The following is a 9,696-nucleotide window of genomic DNA, read 5'->3' on the forward strand; positions in this document are numbered from 1 at the left end:
TGGGACATTACATAAGATTTTCACTTTGAAAAACTTAGAACCAGTTGCATAATTAAGAAAGGGATAGTTTAATGTACAAAGAGAGGCTTGAAAACATTTCCTGTTGAAGGAACTAAAATTGAAAGTATTATAAATATCTGTGCCACTCTTCCTAGAAAATGTTTCTCAGATGTGTTTTCCTCTGAAGACAGGATCTTTTTAATTCTTATTGTAAAAATTGTAGAGAAGCTTGAAAATAACAAGGCAAACAGGAAACAGAGTTCAATGTGTGGGAAGCACAGGGTGGGAGGTAGCAAATCACTGAAAATGAGGTTCCCGCTGAAGATTCTAAAACTGCACAGGTGGAAAATAATGATAATTTAAAAAAGCTGGCTTAGATAGTGACTAATGAGAATGTGCTGTACCAGTGACAGACTGGGTGTGTCGAGTTTCTAGGCTTCATTCTACTTTGTCACACAAATTCTCTCCTTAAAAATAAAATAACTCGGGCCCTCCCTGGTGGCGCAGCGGGTTAAAGCGCAGCACTAAGAACCGAAAGCCACTTACGCATGAGTTCGATCCCTGCCTGCCCCAGAGGTGACCACATGGCGTGGCAGACCTCTCCTCACCCGCCCGCTGCTCCCCTCAGCAGTGTACTTGATCTGCCTGTTCTGCTCCCCACTCTGTCTCTGGTGAATCCTCTCACCCTCCGCATCTCTGGCCTGTACACCAGTTCTATATGAATAAATAAATAAATCTTAAAAAAAATAATAATAAAAATAAATAAAATAAAAAATAAAATAACTCGGCCCAAGGATATTACAACTGAGATGGAAAGCACTGCCTTATGAGGCTCTCCAAAGCCACTGCAGGACAAGTTTGATCCTCTGCCAGGGAGCTGACCCACATGGCACAGCAGACCTCTCCTGGCCCGCCCACTGCTCCCATCAGCAGTGTATTTCAGTAGATCAGCCTGTTCTGCTCCCCACCCTGTCTCTGGTGAATCCTCTCACCCACCACACCTCTGGCCTGTACCCAGTTCTGTATGCATAAATAAATAAATCTTTAAAAATATATATAACTCTTTCATGCTATTTAAAACAAACTCAGAATCAAGTTTACAGAAACTCATTAGAAGATATTTAGCATAGAATAGCAGAGACTGGATGAATCTTTGGTTTTAAGACATTTTACACACATATAAAGAATTTAGACAACACTTGATCTTTCCCACATAAGATATCCATGAGCAGAATGAGGGCAATACATTTTTCTTTCTAAGTTTTTAGAAGAAATACACTTTACAGTATTGGTAACTGTTTCACCATGCTCTAAGGCCCTTCAACTTCTCTGTAGCTTCAGATCTGAGAGGTGACTGTCTGGTTGCATGATCTGTGACAACTATATTGGGACCAACAGTGAAACCTCATTGGTGGGTACCTGATCACGTTTTCTTTCTTTCTTTCTTTTTTTTCCTGATGGAGTTTTCAAAGAAATTTCTAAGGCAGAAAAAATCTCTTAGCCACATTCATAACCTATGTCAAACTGGCTGTATGTTAGGAGTATTTCAGAATTGAGCTGCAGCTGCTAGATAACAACCAGAACAGTAGACGGACCACTCCCACCCCTGGATGGGGCACTAGGGATAGTTTTCCATAGCAATTTGACTTCACTGCTCCCCTCAATAATCTTCAGTACAATACCAAGGTGAAAGGGTGTCACATGGGCATTCTTGCTTCTGCAGCTCTAAGTCCCTGTTCACAAATAGTCTTTGAGTTCACTTGCAGCACAGTAAGGTAACTGAGACCTTAAACTGTCTAACTTTCTGGTTGCTGTCTATGGAGCTGTTGTAAATCTCCTAAAAAAAAAAAAAAAAGAATGATATCATTCTTTTGATGTTCACCAGTCTGTTGTCCATTATCTTATATTTTATCTGTCAAAAAGTTCTGGAAAGTTGTAGGACTAAGCCACAGAGCTACAAGAGAATGCTGGAGGCAAATGGATATGAAAGCATACTTTATTCCACTTGTCCCATCGTGTTCCCTAAAAGAGAACTGCATCCACCAGGGGTCCTTTTGTTTGCATGAGGGAACTACACAGGCCAGCAGCAGCATGGCTTACTCACTTGGGGTCCGATAGTCTGAGTGCATCTGATTTCACTGCAAAGGCTTGAGCTTTATACTGCCAAGGAGGAGCCTTCTCATTGAATTCTTTCCTCTCTTCAGGGTACACCATGGCAAAGAATAGCAACAGCACCCCCCTTCCTTACATTTTTGCAGATCACAACTTTATGGACTGCTTATCCTGTCCTGTGAATATTCCCCTGTCTTTTAGTAATATTTACTGGGCTTATTGTAGTTTTTACATCATTTCCTTCAGAGAATTACTACAACTGAAAAAACACTTCCTTTTGACAGTTTTCCATAAAGCTGATGAACCTACTTTTTTTTTTAAATTTTTTATAACAGTTTATTTTTACATCATTTTGTACATTTCTTTTTTTTTCCCATCTCAATTGTGATCCCCGCGGGTTTCCCATCACCAAGTCACCCATATGTGATAACCTACTTTTAAGGGTTATCTGAGTACACTTTCAATTCCTTAAAAAAGACAGAAATCAGAACTGTGAGAGGGTTATCTTCGGATGAGAGTGTGTTGTGATTCCCCCCACCATCCTATGTCATAGACATGCTTCTCTGGGCTGCAGTGAAGTTTCTTTCACAGCACAGAGCAACTTCTCTGATGGACTGGCCATAACTTATGATGGTGATTTTGCATGTGCCCTGGTTTTCAGAGTTTTACTATTAGTATTACAATCTCACCATAACACAATGAGAACTTTTGGCTGACAGAGACAATGAATCAAGTTCATGGTATTAGTGTTTTAGCTACTCTGTTTTCAAATAGCTTTTTTTTTTAAAGATTTGTTTATTTATTCATATAGAACTGGGGTACAGGCCAGAGATGCGGAGGGTGAGAGGATTCACCAGAGATAGAGTGGGGAGCAGGACAGGCAGATCAACGAAGTACACTGCTGAGGGGAGCAGCGGGCGTGTCAGGAGAGGTCTGCTGCGCCATGTGGTCACCTCTGGGGCAGGCAGGAATTGAACTCATGCGTAAGTGGCTTAAGCTTCTTAGTGCAGTGCTTTAACCCGCTGCGCCACCAGGAAGGGCCCCTCAAATAGCTTTTTCCCCTGAGTACCTGGATAAAACAATATGGAAGGGACTGAACAGTAAAGATGTTTTCTCCTCTCAAAAGTGTATTCTCTAGTTGAGTAGCTGTCACCTTTTCTTCTGAGGACACTACAACACGTGTTATTAGCAATTGCCGTTAATAAAAGGAAGTGAGTCAATTCCTGGTAGTGTGAAGACAATTCCTCAACCCCCAGGTTTCTGAATCTTTGGCAAAAAGCAAACCACCTAGGGAACATAAAACTGTAATGAAGAGTACAGGCACATTTAAGAAATGGGAAATTTAGAGGCAGATACAACGTAAGAGTTTTAGGAACAATTCTATAAAATGCAGTCATCTTTACCCTTAATGATCTGCAACAAAAAAGTCCAAAAAAGAACAGGTTAGAAGTGGGAAATAGGGAGAAGGGCAATGAGGGGGTATGCTGGGGAACCATAGGGACTGGGATGGGCAGTGCAATTGTGGTGGGTAAAGAATCTTGGGTGAGGACCCACAGTCAGGCCAATCCATTTCATGTTGGGGTGCCAACCCTGTAACATAAGATCTGAAACTTACTTTTTTCCCCCTGCGTTCTAAACTGTGATTTGTCAACTGTAAAATTGTAAACCCAATATTTTAACAGCAGTGTATGTGACTTCCTATATGCATAAACAGGATGGCTAAATAGTATGTGAATTCTTGGACATAATAAATTTTATTATATATACGCACCATATGGAAAAAAGCCATCATAAACATTCAACATTAACTATCTTTCATTGAACTCTGTTAGGGAGATACTATTATAAACAATGTTTTATAGATAAGGAAAATGAATTTTAACCTAAGTATTGGACTTTAAAAATCATTGTCTTAACATATATGCCTTCTTTAATGGTTGTTAAACAATTTACATAAGAAAGCATAATCTGCATCTTCCTCCTGCATTTGTAGACTTAATTTGTATTTACAGTAAATCTCTTGCTGTCAGCTGTCTTAGGTAGATGCGTCCCTTTGGATTATCTGTCAGCCTCGGCATTACCTTTAATGCCCAGAAGTACCAAGTTTGCAAGATTGAGCATTAGCTCTGACCTTTATAGGACACTCCAACACAGGGCTGAAATTGTGCCCTGAGACACTATTCAGGTTTCTCTACTCTTAAACAGGGCTCCCAAGTGATACCTCCCTCATTGGGAGTTTGATTTATCTTGGAGAACTTAAAGAAAACTATTTGCCTCAAAATCACTTATTCTGTTGCATCATGAGATTCTATCCAATGCCAATGCTTTGTACCTTCAATAGCCAACCCAGCTGACACCCAGCTGACAGGGCCTGTTCTAACTTATCTAGCAGTTTAGTCTGGAATAGCACTGTGGCCTTTGCAGTAATGGTACCCTCAGGACAGGATCTGACATCTACATTCTTCTCTATTGCCACAACTATGAATTTATCTTGTGAGATACAAACTAGTTCAATATAAATGAGCATTTTTTTCTTAAAGATTTATTTTATTTAGAACTAGGGTGTAGGTCAGAGGTGTGGAGGTGAGAGAATTCACCAAAGTGGGGAGCAGAACAGGTGGCTTTACTGAAATAAAATGCTGAAGGGAGCAGTGGGTGAGACAGGAGAGGTCTGCTCTGCCATGTGGGTTTCCTGGTTGGGAATCAAACTCTTGAGGCAGTGGCTGGCGTTAGCTTAATAGCACTAAGACTTAATCCCTGTGCCACAAGGAAGGCCTATAAATGACATTCTTTGTTTTATACTTATATAATACATCATAAAGTTTCATGTATATATATTATATATTTATAGTTTACTAGGGATTTATGTGTAATATAAAATTTTCAATGATGTATATAAATATGTCTTTCAGAATTAAAAGTGCAAGAAACATGTCACATAAAAGAAAAACTGGTGGGCTCTCCCTGGTGGCGCAATAGGTTAAAGCACCGTATTATGAAGCTCTCTGAAGCCAATGCAGCGCGAGTTCGATCCCCAGCCAGCGAGCTGCCCACATGGTGTGGCAGACCTCTTCTTACCCACTCCCTATTCCCCTCAGCAGTGTATTTTGTCAATCTGCCTGTTCTGCTCCCCACTCTGTCTCTTACCCACCACACCTCTGGCCTGTACCCCAGCTCTGTAAACATAAATAAATAAATCTTTTTATAAAAAGAAAAAGAAAAGAAAAAAAAAAGAAAGACTGGTAATGTTCAGAGCACTGAGCGATGAAAAAGAGCAGTTTTTAAGATTTCAGTTGATTCTAGTGCAAGGTGAGCAATTAGGGCCTAATTACTTCCTCGAATCTCAAATTTCTTTGTAAAATGGAGATAGTATTTAAGACATAACACACAGCTGTTATGAAAATTGTGAGTAAAGTTCTTCTGCTTGCAGACAGAAAATGTTGAAAACTATTAGCCAGTAAGATTATTAAAATGGGGATGATATATACTTCCTATTAAGATGCCACACAAAATGCCTAATTAACAGATGTTTACACTTAGTTCACATTGGATCTGTTGTACCATTATTTTTGGTTATCTGCAAGGAGGAAAAATTACTCTGTTACATTTTATGGGATAAGAAGTTAGATCCCAATTTTTGATGTTAACTGTAAAAAATTTCACACTAGATTCAAAATACTGTTTCCCTTTTTCTTTCATACTATTTAACAATAAGTGAGGAGTCTACACTAAAATCTGGAATAATTTTTAAATCTTTATCCTCCAAAGAAGACCCTATAGGGTCTCCTCTTGGGCCCAAGGGATTAACTATATGTTATTAAATCTTTAAGTCATTTTCATACTCTTTAACACAGTTCTCCATTATTTTCTCCATCTCCATGTGAACTGAATTGATAAATGAATATAAATGGATATTAGTAAGAAAATTACTTCCAAGTTAAGACTTTTGACCTTATATTTAAATTTAGTACCATTTAATGACACATATGTATGCCCTTAGAATTAATGGCCTAATGATATGATCAGGCACTTCACATGAACAAAAATTAATAAAGATTGGGAAGAAATCAAATTGAAGAACAAGCAAGTTTTCTGGAACAAGTTTGTGTCAAAGGTGAGGGCAATAGTATGAGGGCGGAGAACAGTTAAACCTTCCTAAATATGTACCTGTTCTTCAAATATCAGGTACACTATTTCCTCAGTCTCACCCAACAAGTATTAAGATTGCCAATATTGGCTTTTTATTTGGATAAATATAATAATGGCAGAAAAAAAGTAATACTCTAAAGCAGAAATCAAACATACAAACACGTTTTTCTTCATTCTATTTATTTCACTTTGGACATTAAGTCGACATTAACTAGGGCATCTGAAAGTCATTTCAAGTAGACATCTCTTTAGTCCTACATCAGTTACTTGAAGTATTTTGGTCTCAAATACATCCCTTTCTTCTACAAACTTCTGAAAATCATGAACGCCCCCACCTACTCCAAAATAATGTGCTTTACTGGCCAAAAGCACCCGTCCATTTTTCTCTAACAATTGAAGGAATGTTTGGTGCAAAGTGTCATAATAATCTGGATTGTAAATGGTTTCTGAGGTTAGAATGAGATCATACTTTTCAAATAGCTTTTCACTACTTAGTATAAGCTTACAAAATTCAGACCATTCTCCAGAAAAGAATCGGCACTGACACAGTTCTTGTGTTATTTTTGATTTTTTACATTTTTTTGCTTCTGGTTGGTTTACATTTTCTACATCTTCCAAAACAGAGTTAGCTATTACATTAGGTAAGGTTACTTCATCAATCACCAAACTGTTATAATCTTGGAAATGAATTTCTTTTGCCCCTTCCCTGAATGCAATTATACCCAATAACCCTGCCCCACAGCCAAGATCCAGCACTTTTTTCCCAGCAAATTCCACACTGGCCTTTATCAAATAAGCTAACAGGTCAAAGGTGCATTCCCAGATTTTCAAGCCTCCTTCATAAACACCTGTAATCAGATCAGAGTGAGAAGAAAAGCTTTTTGAAACTATATTTTCTTCACCAGGGAAGTTCTCTTTCAACAGGTTGGTTTTCACCACTGATAGAATTATATTCTGGTGAACTGGTAATGCTTCCATGACTTTATTTTCTAACACTTTCTTTAAATCTTTAGGCACAGAGTGTTCTTTAGCCATTCTCAAACAGGGCTGTTCTTCAGGTAGCTCCAAGTTAACTGAAATGTTAGCAGCACTGAATGTACTGTCTGTGTCTTGAGTGGAAGCTGTATTTGTTGCTGACTTGGGTTCCCCCAAGTGATCCAGAGGCAAGTCAAAATGTCCTGGTGAGCACTTTCTGTCATTGAAAAAGGTCTCTTTACCTTTTTGAGTTTCTAAGCCTGGAGAAGAATCTTTTGAGGAATCCAGGGCCAATGCTGCATCTCTAAGGTGTGTTAATTCACTTCCCAGATGGTCTTCTATAGTGAAATTAAATTGAAAGGCCATCCTCAAATGTACACAATTCTCAAATTCAAAGGAAGGTATGTGAACTTCTGGATAGAAGTAGTGACTCACACATAAAACTGCCTCAATTGTTCAACTGTTTTTGTTGGATTCAAGTTTTCTTTAGCTGCTTATGTTAGACATATTTAGAGGTATTTCCAAATGTTTTTTTAAAAGTCTTTGTTCTTCTTTCAGTTTAACTCTGTGTGGGGAAATAAAGTAAAATTATTATTAAAAAGCAATTTGAGGGTCTCCCTAGTGATGCAAAGGGTTAAGTGGCAGCACTATGAAGCTATATGCAGCCACTGCAACAGGAATTCCATCCCCAGCCAGGAAACTGACCCACTGGTACAGCAGACTTCTCCTGTCTCATCTACTACTCTCCTCAGCAGTGTATTTCAGTAGGTCTGCCTTTTCTACTCCCCACTGTTTCTGGTGAATCCTCTCAGCACCCCTCACCTTTAGCCCACACTCCAGCTCTTGTATGCATAAGTAAAAAAAATCTTAAAAAAAAGCAAATCGACAATTTCACTTAAACATATTAACAGCCCCTCTCTCCCCAAATAACTAAATTTTCTATAAAAGTTATGAAGGGGGAAATTAAAAGAATTGGAAAAACACCCCCCATCACAGGTACTTCAGGTTTCAAAAGTTGGAAACGTGAAAAAAAACTGAAACCAAACCTGAAGCAATAATAAGGGAGGAGGGGTGGGGGGTGGGGGGTGAGGTGGGGGTTTGAGGAGGGGCAGGGAGAAAAGAGCAGTCCAGAAGTGTACAGCAGGAAATGGCAAACTTAGCTATTTGACTTGTCACCTACCACGACCCTGCCCAAATATTATTTACCTTTAAACTGCTAGACTCTCACTTAAGTTAATCACCCTCTCAATAACAGAAATACAAGATTTTCATAAATGAATATCTGTTATAAAAACATGCACAGGACCGGATGGTTTCGCTCATAGCAGGAGTATAATGGACCAGGCGAGAAAATAATAATAATGAACAGCCATATACCAGAGACATTTTGTGGGGGTGGAGTGGGGAATGGGATAAAAAACGGGGGGTTGGCGGGGAAGGAAATGCACGGGATTATGGTGATGGCACACGGGTGACTCGGTGATGGGAAACCCACAGGGATTACAATTGAGATAAAAAAAAAAAAGTACAAAATGATGTAAAAATAAACTATTACATGATTAAAAAAAAAACACGCACAGGGACGTTCTAGTGTGTGTAAATCCATCCAAGTGACCTTACTAAAGTATTTTGTGGAGACAGATAGAAATGAGTGTATGGGAGTGGGGAATTTGGAGTAATCAGCAAAGATCAGATTGATGGCCGAACACAAATAAAAGCAACCAAGTGTTTTTTGAGAGACCTGTAGAAACCGACTTTCCTGAAAGTCTTCTATTACCTATTATGCTAGAAGTTCAAAATATGCCATTTACTTCAACTGGCACAGCAATATGGCAGGTGCGGAGCGGTGTCTTTCTTCCCATTATGCGAGATGGGAGGAACAGAACACATTTCAGTGGGTAGGAATCTGCCAGTTTCTACGTCACTGAATCAATCGCTGGCCTGTGAGTCCCAGGTTGCTGGTCAAACCTCACCCCACACGAGCAATCCCGAAGCCCGAGGGAAGTGGGGGGGGGGGTTGGAAACCTGGGAACCTTTAGCCTTCATCTCCCCAAAGCGCGCTACCTAAAAGCAACTATATTCTGATCCACACCTGGCAATACTCAATGTCCGCGTGCCCCCAGCTCCTCCAGTGTAGAATCTCGTCGCCACGTCATGACGTATGCCGGACTGAAAGTGCGCATCAGTGAGTCGAATCCTCCGCGGGCCAGACAAGCCCGGTTGTCTCCCTGGCTCGGCCCGGGCGGAGGTTTATATACAAAGAACGCAGCCGCTTCTTCTCTATGGTTTTGGTGTCCGCCGAGAGTTCGCAAGGCCTGCCGGGACGGTGGGCGTTCCCGGCCTCGGCCGTGGCGGGAGAGATTTGAAGCAGAGCGTACTCGGTGGAAGCATGTCTCAGGAAAGGGAGTCCCGGTCCAGCACGGTGCCCCTGGAAGAAATAAGTGGCTGGCCGGAGGAGCT

The 9,696-nt window shown here is 40.1% G+C and overlaps 1 protein-coding gene across 1 annotated transcript; it reads right to left on the reverse strand.

Annotated features, from left to right (window-relative positions):
• Positions 1-6,436: 6,436 nt before the first annotated feature.
• Positions 6,437-9,406, reverse strand: METTL18 (methyltransferase like 18). The gene is made up of 2 exons (XM_004688115.2): positions 9,329-9,406; positions 6,437-7,801 (listed from the first exon to the last, which is right to left on the reverse strand). The coding sequence occupies exon 2, from the start codon at positions 7,600-7,602 to the stop codon at positions 6,469-6,471; it is 1,134 nt and encodes a 377-aa protein (XP_004688172.1). The 5' UTR covers positions 7,603-7,801; positions 9,329-9,406; the 3' UTR covers positions 6,437-6,468.
• Between the last annotated feature and the right edge of the window lie 290 nt (positions 9,407-9,696).

Source organism: Condylura cristata, unplaced genomic scaffold (assembly GCF_000260355.1).
Source record: "Condylura cristata isolate star-nosed mole 26May11 unplaced genomic scaffold, ConCri1.0 scaffold00024, whole genome shotgun sequence".
Taxonomy (NCBI): domain Eukaryota; kingdom Metazoa; phylum Chordata; class Mammalia; order Eulipotyphla; family Talpidae; genus Condylura; species Condylura cristata.